The following is a 23,082-nucleotide window of genomic DNA, read 5'->3' as shown; positions in this document are numbered from 1 at the left end:
TATATATTATCACTACTATAAATAGCTTTTTAGAAGTGGATTAATTTTAGAAGCCTCAAGTCGCTTTTAAAAGCACAATTTCGAAAAACGCCGAGTTTAAAAGTTCAATTTTTAAATTTTAGAAGTGATCGACATGTTGCTTCTAACTTTTACTGCATTTTTTAGAAGCCTAAACGCCTCTAAATTTTATAATTGAACATGTGTACACGTTATATGATATTGTCTTAAGTCAGCTCTCTTTTGTCTTTTTTTTATATGATATTGTTTCATTACATTCTTCTATTTAAATGTGTACACGTTGAATTTACAATTGAAGTCTTATATTCACAATAGTTGAAATAATACGTCTTAAATTGTTTTTTGGATGGTATTTGATAGCGAAATGGCTCCGTAATTTAATTAATTATTAGTTATTCTTAATTTTGTGAATCTCTTGTTGTACTTTTGCAAATCTGTTATGACATTGAACAAGAAGAACAAATATTATATTTTCACTGATAATCTGGTGTAATTACGTGAGGAAAATATTATATTCGAGGAGGAAAGATGCCCAGAACAAAATATTCAAAAACTACAATTGGGTAAAAACAGAAGAAGAAAAATTGACAAGTTGTTCGCTAGTTGTTAAAAATAAGAAACTCTAAATATAAATTTGTGCAGCTCAATAAGCTGTTTTTGAAAATGTTTGGCAAATATGGCTATTCCTCTATACTTGGAAATTCGACTATTATCGTTCCAAGATAATAAGAAATAGTATATACGGAGAAGATAATGTCTCAATATTTGTGGTGGCAAGATTTGTGAGCCATGTAAACGTTTATGTCATTTATTTATAATTTTATAGGTGTATCTGCCACGAGTATCTCGTGCCTATGAATTATTCAGGAAAATAAAATATAAAAAATTTTAAAAATATGGATGTTAAAAGTCTTATGTCTTTTTTGCTAAGAAATCTCAGACTTTTGTCGCGTTTGCACATGGCACTTTCTGGATAAGCATTTTGTGGCAACAAAATGTTGGGGCCGCATAAACTTAGAGGTGTTGTTTTCTATAATAAAAACGGACATGAAAAAGAAACTCTTTTATGGGAATTTAAAACAGAAAAATACACGATAAACATATTCTTTGAGTTTTTACTTTCCCTTGTATAAATCCTAACTTGCTAGGCCTTTTTTTTTTTTTTTTTTTTTTTTTTTTTTTTGGCTCAGCATATGTTACTAAAACGGATTAGGCTTAGTTAATTACATTTACGTATTAGCTCTTTTCTCCCGTGTTTTGACTTTTGATTGGTCCAGCAGTCAGTTAGTTAAAACAAACTTCACCTAACTTGTATACTCTGTCCGATAAAATAAAATAAAAAACTTGTATATACTCTGTTTTTACAATCATTTGATCAATGCGATCACAAGACCATTCGATCATTGCTCTCTTTTCTTCTCCATATTCTCACTCGTTGTGTTCATGTTCGATCGTATCATGATGTTAAAGCTAAAATCATTCTTAATGTCAGGCTATCTTTTTCCTATAAAATTCACGCTCCAGCTCAATTCTAGACGTGAAGGAATATATCGGAAAGTCCCGCATCATTAATGATATGCTATTTTTGCTTTTTATAAGAGTCATAGATTACTTTACATAATATATATATATATATATATATATATATATATATATATATATAAGAGTCATAGATTACTCGTATCATTGTGGATTAGTTTTAAAATGGAACCATTCTTGTCGTGATAACAGCTAACATTTTGCAACAAAAAAAAAAAATTTGATTCAAGCTTGTTTACTTAAGTTTGGTTTTTTTTTTTTGGTGGAATTTACGCCAGAAGGCACTTTTTGTCTTTAATTGCATAAGAAGCACTTAAGCATCATTTTGCAGAATAAACACATAGTTGCAAAGTCCATAAAACATATACTCAAAGAAGAAAAACTCATAAAAACAAAAAAATAAATATATATATTTATAGAATAAACATATACTCAAAGAAGAAAAACTCATAAAACAAAAAATAAATGATTCATTAGGAAAATAAATAAGCAACATTTGATAAATCTAACGTAAATAGCCCCTTTCATATCTTTACAAACTTAAAACTTATGTAAATAACCACTTTCATATATTTACAAACGTAAATCTCAGGTAAATAGTCACTTTCATGTATCAGGTCACGTCATCATTTACGACTATTTGCCTAAAATTTATCAAACGTTGGCTATTTAGCAATGTCAAACGTTTAAATTGACTATTTTGTTAATGGATGGTCCATTAGGTAAATAGTCACATTCACATTTTGACATTGCTAAATAGCCAACGTATCATAAATCTTAAGTAGATAGTCACTTTCATATATTTACAGACGTAAATCTTAGATATATAATCACTTTCATTTATTAGGTCACATCATCTTTATGATTATTTATCTAAAATTTACGAACGTTGATTATATAGCAATTTCACAAGTTTTTTATGAATTCTAAATAGGTATAAATTATACGGTTCATAAGAATTGACCAATCGAACATGTATGTACATGTGACATTGTTATTGCTGACAACTGTATCTAATTTATGTCCTTAAGTGCCATGTCTTTGGATTTTGTTTACACCAGCCACATAATTGAAGGAAAAAAAAATTGACACCTGCCCATTAATACAGTATGAAAGATTAAGCAAATATAATTTGTGGTTCTCTTAGGCACGGCTTCTTTAAAGTTTTTCCCCCTGGAAAAATTGGGCCCATATCTAAATTATGTCATTATCACTGTGAAACAATGAAAACGAGGACAAACAAAAGTTTTTATTTATTGAGTCATGGATTTGTTTAACCGTATGTATTATTTTATTCAATTGTTCAAGAAATCAGAATTTTGCAGAAGTGATATGTTTTCTTTTTGAGCATTGAAATTGTCTCAATTAATCATCTTCTGGTAATAGGACAGCTATGCATTTATATGGCTTGATGTTGAATTCTTAATTTTGGCCTGGTTAATTTATAGGACCCGCATGGGATCGATGATGGAGAAAAAGAACACCCACCGATCTAGCTTTTAAGTCACTCCTCTTCTTCAATGTGAAAGACAACCCCTTTGCATATTCAAGGAATAAAAAAGTGAATTATGTTTTTTTTTCTTTGTATGTACTTTAAATGCCTCAGTATTTCTATTTAAATTATTTTTACTATATTAAAAAGATGTTGCTTAACCAGCTGATGAGTATATATTAATTGAAAATCAAATAAACTTCGTGCAAATATTGATCAAACTAATATACACGTCATTTTGATCAAACTCGGTGAAATTTGCCATTTCCTGTTCTTGCAAATTTTGAAACATTAAATCATGCCTTCCTTTGTATTCTCAAAATATTTAATCTGTCACATAGTAATAGCACTCAACTCTAAACGAGTGGTAGAATTCACCCAACAAATTAGAATCCAAGTTATTTACAAAATAATTAATCCTAACGTAAATAAACGCTTTTAAAAAATGCAAAATCTTAAACAATACATAACCCAAAAGCTATACTAACTACCACCTTGATTATTGGTTGAGGATTCTGGACCTTGCACACCCACAACTCCAACTAATCCGAATCGGAATCTGATAAATGAATTTGACGAGCATTTTTCGGTTCTTCGTCTGTGATTGAAGATCCACTGGAAACCTCTCTCGCCCGCTCCTTCCTTCTTGCTTCCTTTTCATCCTGAAAAGAAGCGAACGGCTAACAAGTGAACTTGCAGAATCCGAGTTGAATCAAAATCGAGTTAGGAACTTCAAAACTATGCGCAGTGTTGTTTCTAAAATTCTACCATTCAAAATAAAAAGGCTGTGATTGCTCGTCTAGTACATGTTTTCTTGCAGTGGATGTTGAATATGCAACATCAGATTTATGATCTTAAGTTGATAATTTACCTTTAAATCGGGTGGATTTGGTGGGCCTGGCTGTGGGATTGACTGACTTCTTCGGAGCCAGATGGAACCAAATGACATTAAAGCACCCAAAAGCAAGAAAGGACCGACCCTAGGATCTCCAGTTAAATCATGGATTTTTGTTATCAAGTCACGGAATCTCTGGTTCAGACTTGACGCCGAGGGAAGGCTTTGAACACCTTTAGACCAGATGGGTTGTGAATCCACAGAAACCAGTTCTGGAGTTCTCGTTCTCTGCATTGCAATGTGAAGCAATTAAAACCCAAAGTGGATACAAGTCCCAGATAGACTAAAAGTTAACATTATAGAAGTGGTACTAAACTTAATGGTATTCCAAAGTAGAATTGCGGGAATGAGGTCTAAGAACAGAAGACAAGCTCTTAGTAAGTATTTAATAAAAAGGAAAAACAACAGTCCGTATATAAAAATTTCTCATGACTAAACCAGTAATGCTTACATAATGAGGAAGATCCCTTGAATCACCATCCCTGATTATGTGGGATATCCATTTTGTGATCTGCAGATACAGGAAAATGAAAAGGTATACTAAAAAAAATAGTCTTGCCAATTTGGCTGGTCGTTGTAAATATTATAGAATTTTACAATGAACATGTCTGCTTTTGAAAGATATCAAATGGAAGTGCGTTCAACATCAACTATATAGCATTGGCATCAGCATTGCTCATAGATATTAACCATGAAACAAGAATTTCTACAGCTAATGTATAAAAATGTGAAAAATAGTTAAATTTTCGAAAGGGGTGTTCCGTGTTTCTACTTAGTATCACTATATTATTGAATTCTAGTTCTAGTTACTCAAAAAGTTTCGCAAACAAACCTCGGTAGTTTCCTCTGAACCATTGTACTTTGCCACAAGCTGCGCTGCAGGATCCAAGTCCTGGTCTTGTAGTGCGTCCCATACGCTATTTCGCGTTCTCTCAGGCTGCTTGTTTTCTTCCGTAGTGTTCCTTTTATAACGCACGATAAATAGCTGAGGTACATCTGTAATGTCTCTCCTAGGTCCACAAGTCTCATAACTGGTTTCTGAATTCACATAGAAGAAACAATATTTCTGAAAGAACGTAAAAAGAGAACTGGGTTAGCCAGATACACTTGCAATGAACTTTCTTTCATACAGCTTTGAATCGCCAAATACCAAAATAGAAACTGTGAATAACTCAAGCACCATAGGACATAAATTATTATCAACAGATAATTTTACCGCCATTGAAAACATCTATAATACTCTGTGCTATAAAAATGCAGATGCCATCATCAACTCATACCAGTCATTATGCTCTAAAGATAGTTGCTTTTTAATATCAAAACAAAGTAAAACGTAGAAAGTGTTTATTCTTTAAAATCAAGAGCTTATTACGAAGAAAATATACGGTTTTGAGAGGCTATGTCAATTTCTTTCTTTCTATATTGCTATCTAATATTTATTTCTTGCTAGAACATTAACTTAATAGGTTCAATGAATGACTCACGGCAGAGTAATGCATTAAATTTTACTCACCATGGCGTTCATGCATTAATTTAGGTTTTTTAATAGAATTCTAAAGACAAAATACGCAATCATTGTAAACACACGCACATACACAAAACCAGTAAAACAATGTGTTATTTGACCTTTTCCGTTTCCCCATCAAGCCATGCAAATGTCAATCGTTTGTTCTGAAGTGCAGCTGCCGCTGGTTCTATGGAGTGGTCATTTGGCTCACCGTCTTTTGACAATGTATCTTTAACCTTGCGTATTGCCTGTAGATTTACAATAATTCACAACCTTTGCTAAACTAAAAAAAAAATGTGAATGCAAATAAGAAAACACATACTATGTTGTCATTTCATTTGGCATTACAAGTTTTGATGAAAGCATGCCAAGAGTAAAATAGAATATAATGTAGAGAGAAATACTTACTTCACGCATTTTACTGAGTTCTGGGCCCAGTCTTCCTGCAACAATGGCACAGTACCATGTAGAAGTGTCGATTCCAGAACGAGAAAATCCCCGGGGATCACAGCCTAACTCCGCTGATGTTGTACCTCTCAGCTGTGGAAGCTCTGCACACACATTATAGACAAATTGTCAAAAGCCCAACTGTATTATCCAGGAAAGCTTCTCAATCTTCTTAAATTTGATAAAGCATTGGATTAGGGGCCAAGTACGAATGTCCGATACCATCACTATTATAAATAAATAAAAACTGGATGTGACTCAATGTCTAATTACGAATGTCTAATACAAAAGAAAGATCGTGGTTTTTAAACGCCGTTTCTCGCCACTTCCCTGAGTGTTGCGTAAAAAAGACCATAGGCTGTACTTATGACGCAAAAAGAAATATTACGCACAGAATTACAGCAGAGGGAAAGATCCATAAGAGGCAGTGTTTTACCGTGCTTTTTGTTTTGCTCCATGATTGATGAGAACAATGTATTGTTAAGTGCTCCTACAATAAAATATTGTTCATCCAACATGAAACATGGGACTCAAAATCATAAAAAGATTTTTTAGCTAAAAGAGCAAGATATACCATGATACACAACTGGTTTGGCCCCTGGATCTTTTAAAAATACTATTGCTGGGGCCGATTCCACTTCAAACCTGTTATCATCAAAAAGTCTCCCATAAATTCAGCTTTCCAAACGAAGTCCTGTTGTATACCATAACAGGCAAACCAAACAGAAGGTGAATTTACTCACGTATTGAACCAAAAGGATGCCTCCTCTTCTCGCCAGAGGACAAATGCAAAAGATGCATGGGACCAGTAATTTTTAGCAGCTTGTCGTACAAATGGAGAAGCACGCTCCCCGGTTCTAGAGAAGATAATGACTTTTACCTACACACAAAATAACTACGTGTTATAAATTACAAGTTTTGTAGCTATAAACACACACATGTTAAGAACTAATTAAAGAGAAAGAGGACCCGTCATGTCACAATAAATCTAAAATCACAATGATCTCAATCATATCAAGGAAATATCAGATATATCTAGGCATACCAACTGAGATGGCATATTTAGCATAGAAATCATGCTAAAGCTACATCAGCAGAATGGCTCACATTTGCACAAATTATCAAAGATGCAATGGGGTTACTTTATCATGTCAGTTTCTAATAAATTTAGCTTTGGCACTTTATTTAGAGATATATATACAAGGCTTCATATCATTTTACAGTTATCTTCGGAACAAATGAGAGAATATATAATCATTTATGTCCCCTAAAACAATGAAAATGATACATGGCCCATAAGAGTCAAGTTTCAAAAAATTGCAAATGAAATGAAAATGGAGTCAGGACGTTGTACAATTTAAACTTTACCTTGTGAGAACTAACTGTTGCAAGAAATTCCGGCCCCTGAAACCAAAAATAATGATTAGATTCAGAGAGATACCAAAGGTACCTGTTAAGCCAAAAATGGGGAAAGGTACATCTCAAGACACTTGGGATAAATTGTTGAAAAAGAAATTGAATTACTAGTTTAGCCAATGAATCATTTATAAGTTGAATCTTCAGTTACGTCTTTGCAAGTCCTATTTTCCCTCCATGCCAGAAAGGGGAAAAAGGATTTTCAACTTTTATATCTCTTACAAAAACAGAACCCTAGATGCGACGGAGATCAGTTAAATTACCAATGACTCCTTCGCATAGTAAAAAATCCGGGGTAACCCAAGTATGTTTGTTGAAAACCAATCTGTAACTGTATCAACAGACAGCTCCCCGTTATACCTAATACAAGAACAAGGTGACAAAAAACATTACATAGGGACATGAAAAAGTAGTAAATTAGCGGGGACAGAATAATAAAATCTAATTAGAATTGTTTTTGTAGTGGAGATTCTAATGTTTATAGCTCACCTAATCAGACAATCCGCAGTTTTACACCCAGGTGGAAAAGCAACCAGTGAAGGAATGCCTGTACAAATAATATATAGTCAAGAAGTTAACATCAAGACTCCAGTAGACACAACGAAGCAACCCCAAGGGATTGGTCCAGGTTCTATTAACCCTAGACTCAAAAATTTGGGGACACTAGGAGAGTCTCCCGGTCAAACTGACAGACGCTCGTGGGCTTAGTCGGGCGAACCGATACCCTCAGCTATGAAAAAAACTCAACATCGAAGCAAATAAGATAGTAGACTTCAAAACTAAGTGGACTGCAACTCAACCAACAAAAAGAAAGCTTTAACTGACACAATAAGTACAAATACATTTTTTATAATGAAATCAAATGTGAATCTTTTAATTTTTTTTACAGAGAGAAGCTTAGAACTTCTATTTATCTGACATGTTCATATTTTTATTAATTATCCTTAACTCGCGACGACATTGTTTTCTAGTCATGTATTCAACAATCTGTATCTGATACAGACAATAGTTGTCAAATTCTGTAGAAACGGTAATCACATACCATTCCTGAAAAACGGTCGTCCTGTTGGCTGCTTCTCAGCAAGGTATGCCACAAGTTGAAGGTTCCCAAGTTCCACAGAGGCCGTATTTGCAACGCCATCCAATAACAAACCTATGCGTATGAGTTAGAAGTAGAGTAAAAAGAATTACATTGTCGCAGAAAATATATTGAATTTCAGTTTCATTATTTTCTTTAGCATTGAGTCCTCTAGAGTACTCGACAGTCTCTCTGATAATCAGACCTTCATTGATAAAAATAATATTAAAAAAATTAAAATAAATAAAGAAAGAAAGAACGGTAAAGACATGCACCATTGACTATAAAAATATAAATTTGTCTTTGTAGATTGAATGATATTTTAATTATATAGAAAATGTTAAAATAAACATAAAATTAGGAAAATAGCCAACTTAAACGTTTGACATTGCTAAGTAGCCAACGTTTGTTAGGTAAATAGCCAATTTCATGCGTAAATCTTATGTAAATAGCCAACGTTTTATATGAAAGTGGCTATTTATCTAAGATTTACCAAACACTGGCTATTTAGCAATGTCAAACGTTTAAGTTGGCTATTTTCCTAATGGACGCATAAAATAAACACAAAGAGGGGAACTACCAAATTGAATGAGAAACATACCAATTCTTCTCCAGGTATCTGAGAACTGTGAACAGCTCTTGCTCCCATGCGAAAACAACTGATCCAAATTTCATTCGACAGATAGTCAATAAAGAATAAATTAGAATCGCCATAAGTTGTAGTTTCATGATGGCATACCATGAAAGTGTGAAGTTAATTTAACCACCCTAACCCATAAACACCACTTCATTTCAGAGAATGATTGTACCTGAATAAGCAATGGCTTGGTACTTTCAAACATGGACTGAATATCATTGGACGTAGTAGCATTAAGATTATGATTGTAGGAATCTACAAGAAAGTAGAAACACGTTTGAATCAGCAAAAACAAAAAACGACTTAGTATGATAGATAATTTTTCATCTATAACAAGATAGACAAACTTAACCAACCAGAACTGGCAGAATCTAGTAATGGAAGGTCTACTGTTGAAAAATTACGCCCCAAAAATCGTTCTTTGGCTTTCTCAAGAACATCCTACACATTATACAGTTAATCAACTAGTTAGCACACGGTAACAAACCAGGTAAAGAGCTTAGATAGAACTTGTTTGCTTAAAAAATGTAACCCACTAAATGCTCGTCAATGCCGAATATATCATAGTTCCTTTTCCATGATGGATTTGTCAACAACTCATACGCATATTGAAGCTGCACATTAAATCAATCCAACAGTTAAATCAACGCAATATAGATGATACATAGGGTTGTCAAGTAGGCATGTACAAGATTAATTATTTGATTTTAGCCTACATAACAGAACCCCCACGAATATTTAACTGCTTACCTTCAGAAAATCTTGAGTTACGGGTATATCTATACTCGAATTCCTGAAATAAAACACGGATGATTTCTGAGAAATTCAGAGGTAAAAATGTCCGTCTAATATTGTATTTAAAAAGAAGAATTGAATCCTAAAGAGAATTAAAAATAAAATCAATAGCAGGAACTAAAAGCAAATGGAAACTGAAGAAATTACCAATTCGAAGAAAGTTTTTCGTAGGCTTCTCTCACTTCATCGATCGAGCTGTACTTCTTGATTCCCAAAACTAAATTCAAAGACCAAATACCAATTATATATATATATATATATATATATATATATATATATATTAGAGAGAGAGAGAGAGAGGGAGAGTTGAAACTGACCGTCGTAATGAGAATAAGGGAATGACTTTGGAATGACGACGAGCTGGTAGAAAACGGCTCCGAAGAAGAGAATGAGAGGCACTGAGTAGGCTTTGAATTTCGACGCCATTGACGAGTTCGCCATGGCGGTGGAGAGTGAGAGAGTGAGTGATTTTCAATCTAAGAATCTTTATTCTGTTTTTATCGAGTTCTACGCTACCCTATAAAGCGAGTTTTTTGGCAATCCATCGATCATATTCATATCTCGGTCATTATGATAAACAAAAAATACATTTATTCAGCAATGATAGTAATTGTAGAAAATATCACCATTAAAATGCGGAGGATTAACAATAAAAATTAGTTAGGATTCGTAACATTACTCGTGCAAATATCAATCATAACTAATAATAAAGTTATAAAACAAGCCAATTGCCATCAGCTTGCTAATTTTATTTTTTATTTTTTTATTTTAGGCTTTCATATGCATTCACACTTTATGAAAAAAAAAAAGTATTTACAACGAACAAAATTTTAAAAGTGTAATATTTTTAAAAAGAGAGTATTTTAAATTTAGTGTTTTGCAAATAGCAAACGATCATTTTTCTTATGAATAAAACTATAATCGGTAAACAAAGTTAAATAACTCAAACCGATAAACAATCTTAAATTATTAACATCAAGAAAAATAAATATTTATAATTTAAAAAACACTATTTTAGCGATAAAAATTTTATATACCTTATTTTTGCAATTAATTTCAAAAAGATATTATATTTCTTCAAACATGTTATATCATTTAGAAATATTAATGAACGTGACTAACACGGCGATATTTCAGAAAAAAAAAAAAAAAAAAAAAAGAGGTTATATTCTATCAAATATGTTAGAGAACTTCATGGAAGGAAGACATGAAAGTTTGATTCACGAGATCACTCTCTTATATATATACATATATATAGTCTTCACATCAAATCTGAGTTAAGCAATCCGTCATGTGACCCTGAACTTATGGATCTACGTATGGTCTCTCTCTCTCTCTCTCTCTCTCTCTCTCTCTCTCTCTCTCTCTCTCTCTCTCTCTCTCTCTCTCTCTCTCTCTCTCTCTCTCGTCATTTCCGTTATAATCCAAGTGAAGAGTTAAGACTCTCTCTCTCACTTGTCATTTTGGCCATATTTAAGGTGAACAATCAAGACTCAATCTCATTGTGACACATGATTGGTCCTTCTAACCAACTCTACGCTAATAAAGAGATGAAACATGTCTTCTAAGGGAATCGATAGCCTTTCAAACGCAGAATACTCGGCCACATTAAACAGTTAAGTGTGTCTTGACAATTTATTTTATGCTTAATGATTAACGAGGTCAAATATGTTTTGGTCCTTAGACAAAGGTTTGGTAGTTTCATACTTTGAAATGGTTTAAGTTCTAAACTGAGTTTGAGCCTAATTGCGAATGTGAAAATTCAAAAAAAATCTTGTATATTAATTTGAATTGAAACCACATGAATTAAGCTAAAGAATAAAACTTTGGGCTAATTTTACAAACCTTTTCTGAATTTTTCATTTTTAATATAAATTGACTTCGCTAAAGGATCAGTACATAATCTCTTAACCATATGTGTGCTATTCTCTGCTTGATGTACTATTCTCACTAATACATGTCCATAGAGTAATTAACATGCAATTACACAATACTTATTTTTTTACTCTTCTAGTTTCCAATTCATTCAACTTTGTTGCATATGAATAAATAAATAAAAAAAAGCTCATCAAGTGAGTTGTCTTCAACATATCACTAAACTTTGTTCAATGACTTCTTTCTTCGAGTTTCGGGTCTGATTTGTTTATATATATTTCATTTTACCAATCTTTTACAAGAATCTCATTTCTGTGAATCTTACGAGTGTAACAAGTCTGAGTCATAACATGAGATGTCAGGGTGTTGATGGGACCTTGTTCGTCGCCTAAGTTAGATGATACAAGAACTTATACATTCACTTTCATGATTTATGTAATTATATACGCTTTTGTTTGTGACAATAAAATTTCGAGCATTGTGAATAGTTTTTACTTTGAGTGTTGGAATAACACTCGTCCAATTCAATATCTTGATTTAAGATATCTTAAAAACATTTTAGTGCCGCATATCTCTATATTATAAAACCCAACATCAATACTTTATTTTAATAACCATTATGTGGATTCTATTGTCCTTTCATTCTTTAGATCATAAATGTAACTTTTAATCAAACTCGGAAGAGGTGACTCGCAAGTCTATATTTGACTCTTTTTATATTGTCAATTGTTTCATGTCGTAGACAAAGGTGTGACGATGAGACTATGTATGATAAGATGTGCATGACTATGTGAATGCTTTATGCTTTATGTTGATGTTTATTATGTATTCTTTATCCGTTGCTTGCATGTCACATGACATTTAGTCGCTTTCAATACTAGATAGACTCCCACTTACTGAGTTTAGTGACTCATAGTTTATGACCCTTGGTAATGTAGAGAAATGAAAGACTCCAATGCAGTAGAAGGAATAGACCGAAATCGGACGCGTATTCCTTGACTTATGGGCTAATGGTATCGCACTAACCGGGGTCAAGTCCATTTCACTTATGTTTTGTAAAACCTTTATCGTGATCTACGCTAAGAAACCTAGATTCTTCTATATGTATAGATAAGGCAGGAGTTTGTGTATATGGGTCGCTATAAGACTCAAGGTCCGTAAATTAAAAGCGAAAAATTTCCACAGGTTTCTATATCATGGTGGGCTATTTCCCTAATAAAATGAAACTTAAACTATTTTTAAAAGAAGAGTAAACTATTGAACTACTGGCCTAATTGCCCCAAAAATAAATGCTTATGTTCATTTATAAATTGTACATTTCATATTATCTCCACTTCTAAATGGTGATAAGCATTTTTATTATTGCATTGTGAACATTTAATATAGAAGAATTTGTTACAATTAACCAATCCCCTAACTTCTTTTTAAATTACAGCCAAATTTTATTTAATTAGGAATAGCCCATAAGGTTAAAGTAAATTAAATTAATTAAAAAAGTTATTTTAATTTACTTCGGCCTAGTGGGCTATTTTCTTAATAAAATGAAATTTGATTATTTTTTAAAAGGAGATTGGGCTATTGGCCTACATTAAAATATGAATGGTAAACAATTACACCTACTATAACATAAACTTATTATTGATCGTAATTGTTGTCAGTTGTTTTCGAAAAATCCGAAACATTAAACTTATCGCAGCTTGCGATGAATTCCGGATCAAAAAGCCCAATGGGCCAAATCAAGAAAAATCCCTTTAAATCCCAAATCAATCTGAAGCCCATCCGAGCCGAGGCGCCCACGCTCGCACACACCATGGCGTTACGCACAGTTATTGAGCGTGATGCGCGAATTCTAGTGGCGCATTGCGCCATGTCACTAGCGTGTCGCGCTCTCGCGATGAGCCTTGCATCTCGCGCGTGCCTCATCAAAACACTCGTGCGCGCCTCACAATAAGAGCCGCACGGCCCCCATGACGCGTCGCGCGTGCTTTGCCTTTACCCAAAAGGCTTTTTTCAGTCCTCTTACCCACTATAAATACCCATATCCTCATAGGGATTCAAATAACTTTTTCTAAATACTATCTACTCGATTTCAGAGTTCTTAAAAGCTGCCGAGGACTCTCCGCGCACAGTTTCCTCGGATCGAGCCACAAATCTCTCAAATATTCTCTGCGAATATCGTTGCCCCCACCTCAAGCATAGCAATAGGAATAATGTTGAGCATTGGAGCGCGCCTCGGAGGCACTACCTATGCGCTCCTCTAAGCTTACTTTCTCTTCTTATTCTCAGATATCCACGAAGTCTTAAATCCGATTTACGGCGACAACAGTAGTTTTTATTTTTATTTTTTTAAGATAAATTTTCTAATTTTGAAACCTTGAAGACGATTTACTCCTACTTCCGACGTTGGGATAGGTATGCAAGTTTTTTTTTTTTTCTCATTATAACTCCTTTGATGTTCTTGAATTTGTTTGTATTTGGAGAGTTTGTAATGAAGTAGCTCACTGCTTAGCTAAATTTGCGGTCATTGAAGCATCTTTAATGGCTGTTTTTAGGGACTTACTAGTAAATTATATAAACTCAAAGCAAATAACTTCATCATTGTTTCACTTTTGAGCATTTGCTTCACGGAACAAAATAGCTCTATAAAGCAAATTAGCTCTAACAAAACTAATGGGCTCTATTTTCAGCCAATGAGAATTGAATAAAAAATAAGAAAATATATAATTGTATGTGGTATATACTCAAGCAAAAATAAGGATATTAGCTTACTATTTGAGAAGATTGTTGTTTAAATGAGTGGTAATTTGAGAAGTTTATGTGGACAAATGAAGCTAATGCGTATCAACTTACTAGCAAAGTTGCTCTTAACAGCCCTTCCGATGCATGGTTGGAATATTTTCCACCCATAGTTGCAGAGGCTGTCTGCAAGGACTGTGATGTAACTTTTTGATGTTTCTGCAATATATTACTGCCACATTAATTTTTTTTTGTAATTGACCTGAATAAGTTTTTTTTGCAAAATTTTCCTGCTTTCAACGAGGGACTGTTTGTTTGTTTTTTTTTTTTTTTTTTTATCTACCTTATGTGTCTTGTATGGCTATACACAACTTCGCTTTCAACGAGGGACCGTTTTCTATCCACCTTATGTGTCTTGTATGGCTGTAGTGTAATAAACAACTTGGCCTTCAATGAGGGATTGTGTTCTATCTACCTTAAGTGACTTGTATGGCTGTACACAACTTGGTGTTCAATGAGTGACTGTTTTCATCTACCTTATGTGTCTGGTACAGCTGTAGTACAGTATACACAACTTGGAAAGCATCAAGATATTTAATAGCTTATTCCCCCAAAAAAAAAAATTAAAAATCAACCTATTTTATAGCTGTTTCGCAGTATAAGCTCTGAACATACAAAAGTTATTATGGGTACAAAACCATGTAATTCCCGTGAAGGATTGAAAAAAGGTCCTTGGTCTGAAGATGAAGACCAGAAACTCCTCTCATATGTTCAACAGCACGGTGAACGAGACTGGAAGTCCATAGCCCAGAAAGCTGGTATGATACTACACATATATATATATATATATATATATATATATATATATGTATGTTTATGTGTATATATGTATATTTATTTATACAAATAATTGTGTGGATAGGTCTTATGAGGTGTGGGAAGAGTTGCAGATTGAGGTGGGTTAATTATTTGAGACCTGGTATTAGGAGAGGCCATTTCAGTCTTGATGAAGAACAAACTATTATCCGACTCCATGCTACTCTGGGGAACAAGTACGAAATTACGTATAGTATTCATATATCCAAGTATATAACAAAATTCTAGTCAAATATCTTATCTGTGGAAATTTCTGCTATGAGGGTAACCTAGTTAGCTAGGTTTAAAAACAGGAAAACTTAAAGTTAATACCTACCTATTAAATTTCATTTAAATTTTCTACCATTTGTAGGTGTTCTTAATAAGTTTATATTTTTTTTTTTTTGGGAAACTTTTGTAATATCAATCTGGAATCACACAACACAAGGTTTACTTGGAATAAAAATACAAAATTATTTAAGACCTGTTGTAATTAAGGAGAGGCCATTTCAGTCCTGATGAAGAAGAAACTATTATCGACTTCATTGTTCTTTTTGCTGGGAAAAAAAAAATAATTGAGTCGGATAATAGTTTCTTCTTCATGCTACTCTGGGAACAGGTATGAAATAATCTATGTATAGTATTCATATTTCCGAGTATAACAAAATTTTATTTTCAATAGGATTTTAAGAGTAGCCCACTATCTCACATTACTACCCAGCTAATTCCGTCTGAGATTGCAGAGCCCATTTACACAATTCATGGGAGCCATCGAGAATCCAAACTCTTGCTAGGCAAACCAAAACACGTTGAATTAGAATAACTACAAACATCCATAACATAACTAAACAAAATGAAAAGTCTCCACGAGGGACGATGTGTTTTTGCATCCAGGGCACTTGAAATCTCCAGAAAGCAAATGTTCACTTTGGATCTCCTCCCATGGAAGACCGTAGGCCAATGCAAACCAAAGCCTCTTGGCAACCGAGCACTCAGTGAATAGGGCACTAATTTATCAGCAATATCGCATAACTTGCACGCCTCGGAGCCGACAATCCTCAACGAGCGTTAGGATCAAAGAAAGCTAGCTCTAGCCACCAATCAGGCCATCGACTTTATCGAATACAGACCATTTTCCGACGAAGACCAGAAACACCGGTTGTCTCCGTGCTGAACAATTCTGGTCTTAGTTGTCCTATTTGTGTCCTTAATCTCACACATAATCTTGAGTTTCCCCTTATCCCAGATTCGCCTGCCAAAAACTGTGAATTATAAGTTTTTACTTTTTAGGAGGAAGAGGAAATATACTTTTTGAGAGAGTTTCTTCAACAAAACTTACACCAACACTTTTATTTTATTTTACTCACTTTCACTCTTACATTTCCAGCTCATAGAACCCTTTATAGTGTCTCTTAGCATCAGGAAAAACCCAAAAAAAAAAAAAACGTACTAAAATTAACCTTAAATAAAAGTCATTCGTGACACTACATTTATTCCTGAACACTACTCACTAAAACGGCCATAACTCCTTCCACTGAACTCCAAATGCTCTGAAACCACCGGAATTAAGACTTGGACTTAACGAGCTTTAAATTTATATTATATGCTCAATTCCATGACCGTTTGACCCTTCAAAAGTGCGTTTAATGTGGACTGCCGTTACAGTTTTTTTAGTTTATCCCAACAAAAACCATCAGTTCATCAGCTCAAGTGAGCTCTCATCTCATGTTCTCCCAAACCCAATAATCTGAATAGATTCAAACCCCTTGGCCGCTACGGATGCTGAACACTGAGTTTGAAGCGAGAAATTCCTCTACCAACGAAATCTCATTCCACAGCACCAGATTTTCTAAATACAGCAACTTGGCTTCGGTCTCGTTGTTTATTTAAAGTCTGTTGCAGAGCGGGCGGCTAAACTCATCATTGCAGTTCCTGGAAAAGAAAACTCCCGATTTGAGTAGTACAACCTCTTTGGTATCTCTATATACACCTTTACACGGAAAAAGAGCATCGATCACGATCGTCCACAAACATAAGATGGGATGTGCTGCTAGGCACTCCAATCCAATGATAACTTCTTTAGGGGTGCTCTTAAAATTCTGTTACGACAGTGCTCTTAAGTTTCTACCTTGTTTCTTTTATAGAAACTTTTCTAATATCAATCTGAAATCAACCAAGTTATACCTGTCGGTAAAGAGAAAAAGAAGTTCGTCGATGAAATTTGTCTACCATTGCTTCTGTACAATAATATTAAAAACATCATCATTTTTTGTAACAAGATCGAGTATTTCATTAATTTAGCACGAGTATGTGTAGCTCGTAAATCGAATCTTAAAAAAGTAGGTATATTAATGCTAAAAAAAAATATAGGAAGGGTCAAAATTGTATTGGTTTGTCTTTAAACTTACCATATATATAATTTATTTTTACTTTCTAATTGTATATTGCTTTAGAAATGATTTTATTCTTTTACCTTCTAAAAGTTATTTTAATCATAGATAGACATGCACATTTAAATTTGAAATTTACAAGCAATCAAGGCACATCAAACTTATTGTTCGTTAAATAGCCAACATATATATTACTGGTTTGTCTTCAGGTGGTCATCAATAGCCAGACACTTGTACAAACGAACAGACAATGAAGTAAAAAACTATTGCAACACGGTCTTGAAGAAACGCTTAGGCAAGGACTTTGTACCTCAAGTTGCTGAGCCTAGTCAAACCAGCCCTAACATTTCAGGGACAAGTGCAGAGAGTTGTGGAGTGAACGGTGAAAGCCATACTCATGAAACGCCCTCGGACACTGATTCCTTTCTTCTTCTTCGGCTTGGGCGCTGAATTTGATTGCCTCGAATGTGCGTCTCAGCGACTTTGAAGTTGGGTCTCCAAGCAATCACACTCCTCAGTCGAGCAGTGCCGTTAGCATTGAAGCTTTCGGAATGAAAAAAAGCTTATATAAAGAGCATGGGATCTCAGTCCCTAATTGAAAAAAATGTACATGAATGTCTTTTTTTTTTTTTTTTTTTTTTTTTTTGCATTCTACACGACGGAATTATCCATTTACAATCTCAAAAAATGAAAGAGTGCAGCGAAGCTCAGACGAACCGCGTACATTCTTGCATGCATGGAATCTCTGTCCCTGATTGAAAACATTGTACATAATGTCTTTCTTTTTTTTTTCTTTTTTTTTTTTTTTTTATGGTACGAGGGCATTGGGCGTGTTTGGCACAGCTTTTTTAAGCCTGTTTTTGCTGTTAGCAAAAACCAAACTGCAATCTTACTGTTTGGTAAGACAGTTTTTAGAAAAAATTTCAAAAACGATTTTAAAAATTGTACATGAGTCACAAAAGCTAGGAATCTGATATAAAATTATTTTAATATCCTCACGTGATTATCCATAGCGCTGTTAAATATTTATTTTATGTCTATTTTAGTCTTTTTACTATAATATATTTATTTTACCAAACGCAAAATCAGCTTTTGTTACCAGCAATAACTGTTTTTATAAACAGCTTACCAAACACCTGTTAGTTTTTTTTAAAAAAACAATTTTTTCAAAAAACTGAATCTAAAAACATTTTTTTTAGGGCAAACTAGCAACGTAGCCAAATTGAAACGTGGTTTTTGAGATCTAGCCAACGTTTGGTTAATTTTTAAATCTAGCCAATTTTTGAAATTTACGGGTGCAAAATAACTGAAATACCCCTAAGTAATTGTAGTGCTTTCTTTTTAAAAGTAGTAGCCAACGTTTGTAGAAGACCAAATTCAAAAGTCAACTATGGCAGTAAATCTCGGATCCAATTTTGTGCATTTAAAAAGATATCTATTTAAATGCGTATTAAAGGAAATGAAAAGAAATCAGCTCTACCTGCACATATGTAAATTTACCATAATTAACATAAATAAACAGAAATATTCAACAGAATTAATATTCATCCAAAATCAACTGCATCCGGCCATGAAAGCTTCACCATTATCAATCTCTCAACCTTTGACATTTTTGTTGCTCGACTTGTGATCAATTCAGCTCCGTTTCTATTTAAAAAATTTACTAAAATTAACATAAATAAACAGAGATATTCAACAGAATTAATATTCATCCAAAATCAACTGCATCCGGCCATGAAAGCTTCACCATTATCAATCTCTCAACCTTTGTCATTTTTGTTGCTCGACTTGTGATCAATTCAGCTCCGTTTCTATTTAAAAAATTTACTAAAATTAACATAAATAAACAGAGATTAAACCAAAATAAAACAGAAATTAAAGCCACCAGACGCGCGAAGGAGAATGGAGCGTCTAGCACCATGAACGGCGGCGAGCTGGTCCTCTTGGGCGAGAGAGGCACCCGACGTTGCAGATCCGGCCAATCCCCGTGCTCGCAAGCCAGCCTCGACGCTCTCCAAGGCCTCGCCCCCCACCGGCGCGCGGCTAGCGCGTTCGGACGCCCCAGATCCGAGCGGTCCCAGCACGCACAAGCCCGCCTCGACGCTCGCCAAGACCTCGCCCCCCACCGGCGCTGTCGGTCCGAGCAATCCCGACGCCAGCGGACCAGATCCGACGCAGTCCGGCGAGGTCGTCATCTGGCGTTGCAGACCCGCGCGACTCCGGTGCCCACGCACCAGATCCGACGCCCGCTGGAGTCCCAGTCGGCACGCGCGACAGCCTGGACGTCGCCATGGAGGGAGGACCCCGGTCGGCTCCTTGGGGCGGCTCCGACGGTGAAGATAAAGGAACTAAAATCTTGTTCGACGGCGGCGAGCATGGGCTTCGTAATCTTCTGGAATTGCAGCATTGTTTTCAAGAGAGAGAGAGAGAGAGAGAGAGAATCATAATTGAACGTGTGCAAACGTGGGCTAGTCATTTTGAAATATGAAAGCCAAGAATACCGCTACAAAAATGGAAAGCCAAGAATTTAAGAAATATGAAAGCATTGAACGTGTGCAAACGTGGGCTAGTCATTTTGAATTGAAAGGAAGGCTAATATAGTAAATACAATCATACATAAATATGTCACGTCATCAAAATTGGCTAGATTCGAAAAATAAAGGAAACGTTGGCTAGTTTACAATTGCAACGTTTGATGTGGCTTAGATTGACTAATTTTTCTTTTTTTTAAAACAAAGCTATGTCAAACAATGCCATTATCTATTTACAATCCAGAAAGCGAAAGAGTGCAGTGAATCTCGAATGAAACGGCGTATATTAAGAGCATGGAATCTCGGGACTTATTGAAAAACCGTACATGAACGTTTTTATTTTATTTTTTGTACTGTACACAAGAGCATTATCCATTTGCAATCCGGAAAAAATGACAGAGTGAATAGAACAATATTAGCAAACCACTACTACAAATGTTGGATTACACAACGGAAATTCCACAACGGAACACAGTACCGTTGTGGAATCTATATGCTTCCACAACGGTACAGTCGTACCGTTGTGGAATGTCCAAGATTCAACAACGGGACACCGTACCGTTGTGGAATATCCAGGATTCCACAACGGTACCACAGTACCGTTCTGGACATTCCACAACGGTACAGTGACCCGTTGGACTTTGGCCGCGGCGAAATATCGCGGTCGTCAGACCCTAAAACAGTTTTCCCACTCGATTTTTTTCAAAATTTTCAGAAATTTCATTTTTCTTCTTCTTCTCTCTTTCTCTCCGACCCACCCTCTTCTTCTCTCTTTCTCTCCGACCCACACCCACTCCGTCGTCGCCGTCCCTCTCTCTCCTCTCTTCTTCCTCGGCCGCCGTCCCTCTCTCTCCTCTCTTCTTCCTCGGCCGCCGTCCCTCTCTCTCCTCTCTTCTTCCTCGGCCGCCGTCCCTCTCTCTCCTCTCTTCTTCCTCGGCCGCCGTCCCTCTCTCTCCTCTCTTCTTCCTCGGCCGCCGTCCTTCTCTCTCCTCTCTTCTTCCTCCGCCCCTCATCTCCTTCCCCGCGGCCTTTTTTTCTTCCTCCGCCCCTCATCTCCTTCTTCCCCGCTTCTTCTTCTTCTTCTTCACAAACCCCTCTCCACAAGCTCACCAAACTCACTCTCCACAAATTTCTAAGTCCACAAAACCTTGCCTCCGACCACAACCCTCCGACCACAAGTCCCGACAACGTCATTGACGTTTTATCTCTCCACCACGCCTCCGTGCTCGTCATCTTCACTCCGGGTAAGTTTTTTTTCTATGTAATTTGTATTTTTATGTTGAAATTAGGTTATGGGTAAGTGTTTTTTTTATGTAATTTGTATTTTTATGTTGAAATTAGGTTAGAATTGTGTATTTGTGTTTAAGTTATATAGAAATTGAATATGGAATTTGATATTTATGTAGAAAATTAGTGTGGAATCGAATTTCGATTTGAGTTTATATTGAAATTGGTTTGAATTAAAATTGAATTTAAGTTTGAGTTTGTGTTGGAATTGGTTTGAATTGAGTTTATGTTGAATTTTGTTTTTTCATAGATTATGTCTAATACTTCCACTAGTACCGTTAGCGGTAAACGGAGATCCACCAATATCGATGGTCCCGGGAAAAGAAGAAATACTCTTATGCCCAAGATTAATAAGGTTAAAACTCTTGGTAAAAAGATAAACGTCAAATTTAATGATAGAGATGAACCATTGGATAAGGAGGGTGATGAGTTATCGAGTTATTTTGGCGTGTTAGCTAGAGAACACGTTCCAATTTCGATGATCGATTGGAGACTAAAAGAGCATAAACAGCTAAAAGAAAGGATTTGGAACGAAATATGTGAAGCATTTACGGTCCCTATCGAACTTAAGAATAATTGTCTTATGAGAGTTGGAGAAGCGGCGAGGTTATTCCGTCACGAGCTATACAACGATCTAGTCAAAGACAACCTCAATGATCCAAGCGTCTTGAAGAGGCCGGAATACGTTTTAAAACGCTATGGAAATATCACCGAAGAAGATTGGATAAAATTTGTTGAGTATAGACGTTCCGATATGTTCAAAAAATCATCGGACAATGGGAAAGAAATAGCGAGGAAGAACGTGTACAAATCTAGAACCGGCCGCAATGGATATCGAAAACTTGATCAACAAAAGGTTAGATTTACATGTTTTATTTTGTTGTCCATGTTTCATAATATTTATTAATTAATTTGTGGTATTGCTTGATAATAGTACGAGGAAACGGGTGAATGGCCTACAAAAGAGGTATTATGGGTTGAGTCGAGAATGAAGGGAAAATCATCTCAAGAAGTTACGGATGAGTCTATGGAAAGTGTCTTGCAATCTAAGGAACATCCCGGTCGTGTTCGTGGGCAATCTAAATACTCGTCAAGTTGCAATTCCGTATCTCGTCGGTCAAACTCGAGTGACGAGGTAACTAAGTTACGTCGAGAAATGTGTGAGTTAAAATCTTTCATTATGAAAGCCTTAACTCAAAATGGTTTGAGTCTCAAAGATGCTAATGACGAGTTGCCTAGTGTCCTACGTCCCACAAATGAAGAGGAAAATATTGGTGTTGATGAAGAGATGCCTAAGGGTGATGATGTAGAGATGGCTAAGGGCGGTGATGAAGACATGGCTAAAGATGGTGATGAAGACAAGGCTAATGAAGTAACGTCTTTAGGTAATTTTTAATTTTTTAATACAAGTAAAAAAGTCAAATATTTTTATATATATTTTTTAATAACATTAGTGAATTTATTAGATAAACAATCTCAACATGAAGTTGCCGACAAACCCGATAGTGTTCGAGCAAGTTGCTCAATGAATCCAACCACGCCGGTGACACCGTGTTCGGATGAAAGCATAGAATGCATTCTCCT

The 23,082-nt window shown here is 35.2% G+C and overlaps 2 protein-coding genes across 3 annotated transcripts; one reads left to right on the top strand and one right to left on the bottom strand.

Moving 5' to 3' along the window:
* Positions 1 to 3,284: 3,284 nt before the first annotated feature.
* Positions 3,285 to 10,295, bottom strand: LOC149384301 (DNAJ heat shock N-terminal domain-containing protein). The gene is made up of 20 exons (XM_089629258.1): positions 10,142 to 10,295; positions 9,972 to 10,041; positions 9,780 to 9,822; positions 9,566 to 9,643; positions 9,386 to 9,470; positions 9,202 to 9,284; positions 8,994 to 9,051; positions 8,357 to 8,467; positions 7,804 to 7,861; positions 7,578 to 7,674; positions 7,267 to 7,302; positions 6,642 to 6,778; positions 6,473 to 6,543; positions 6,335 to 6,388; positions 5,860 to 6,002; positions 5,571 to 5,699; positions 4,777 to 5,010; positions 4,396 to 4,455; positions 3,921 to 4,172; positions 3,285 to 3,711 (listed from the first exon to the last, which is right to left on the bottom strand). The coding sequence occupies exons 1-20, from the start codon at positions 10,263 to 10,265 to the stop codon at positions 3,592 to 3,594; spliced, it is 2,043 nt and encodes a 680-aa protein (XP_089485384.1). The 5' UTR covers positions 10,266 to 10,295; the 3' UTR covers positions 3,285 to 3,591.
* Positions 10,296 to 14,778: 4,483 nt separating this feature from the next.
* LOC149384300 (transcription factor MYB16-like) lies at positions 14,779 to 18,153 on the top strand. 2 transcript variants are annotated; one of them, XM_089627619.1, is made up of 3 exons: positions 14,779 to 15,253; positions 15,358 to 15,391; positions 17,890 to 18,153. In XM_089627619.1, the coding sequence occupies exons 1-3, from the start codon at positions 15,121 to 15,123 to the stop codon at positions 18,128 to 18,130; spliced, it is 408 nt and encodes a 135-aa protein (XP_089483745.1). In that variant the 5' UTR covers positions 14,779 to 15,120; the 3' UTR covers positions 18,131 to 18,153. The 2 variants fall into 2 exon arrangements, with proteins under 2 accessions (XP_089483745.1, XP_089483744.1); XM_089627618.1 differs by having other exon boundaries at positions 14,794 to 15,253; positions 15,358 to 15,487.
* The last annotated feature ends 4,929 nt before the right edge of the window (positions 18,154 to 23,082 follow it).

Source organism: Urtica dioica, chromosome 10, assembly GCF_054948205.1.
Source record: "Urtica dioica subsp. dioica isolate 48M chromosome 10, U.dioica_male_clone48M_v1_H2, whole genome shotgun sequence".
Lineage (NCBI taxonomy): Eukaryota > Viridiplantae > Streptophyta > Magnoliopsida > Rosales > Urticaceae > Urtica > Urtica dioica.
Note: the sequence above shows the minus strand (reverse complement) of the source record. Positions and strands in the feature narration are given on the sequence as shown.

What these genes read in the sequence shown, in the direction of transcription:
- LOC149384301 (XM_089629258.1), bottom strand. Translation starts at nt 10,265, where the DNA reads ATGGCGAACTCGTCAATGGCGTCGAAATTCAAAGCCTACTCAGTGCCT. An exon ending in TCGGCATTGACGAGCATTTA is followed by an intron (nt 9,471 to 9,565) that starts GTGGGTTACATT and finishes TATAATGTGTAG; the next exon opens with GATGTTCTTGAGAAAGCCAA. An exon ending in CAAGGGATCTTCCTCATTAT is followed by an intron (nt 4,173 to 4,395) that starts GTAAGCATTACT and finishes ATTGCAATGCAG; the next exon opens with AGAACGAGAACTCCAGAACT.
- LOC149384300 (XM_089627618.1), top strand. Translation starts at nt 15,121, where the DNA reads ATGGGTACAAAACCATGTAATTCCCGTGAAGGATTGAAAAAAGGTCCT. An exon ending in GTCCATAGCCCAGAAAGCTG is followed by an intron (nt 15,254 to 15,357) that starts GTATGATACTAC and finishes TTGTGTGGATAG; the next exon opens with GTCTTATGAGGTGTGGGAAG. An exon ending in CATGCTACTCTGGGGAACAA is followed by an intron (nt 15,488 to 17,889) that starts GTACGAAATTAC and finishes GTTTGTCTTCAG; the next exon opens with GTGGTCATCAATAGCCAGAC.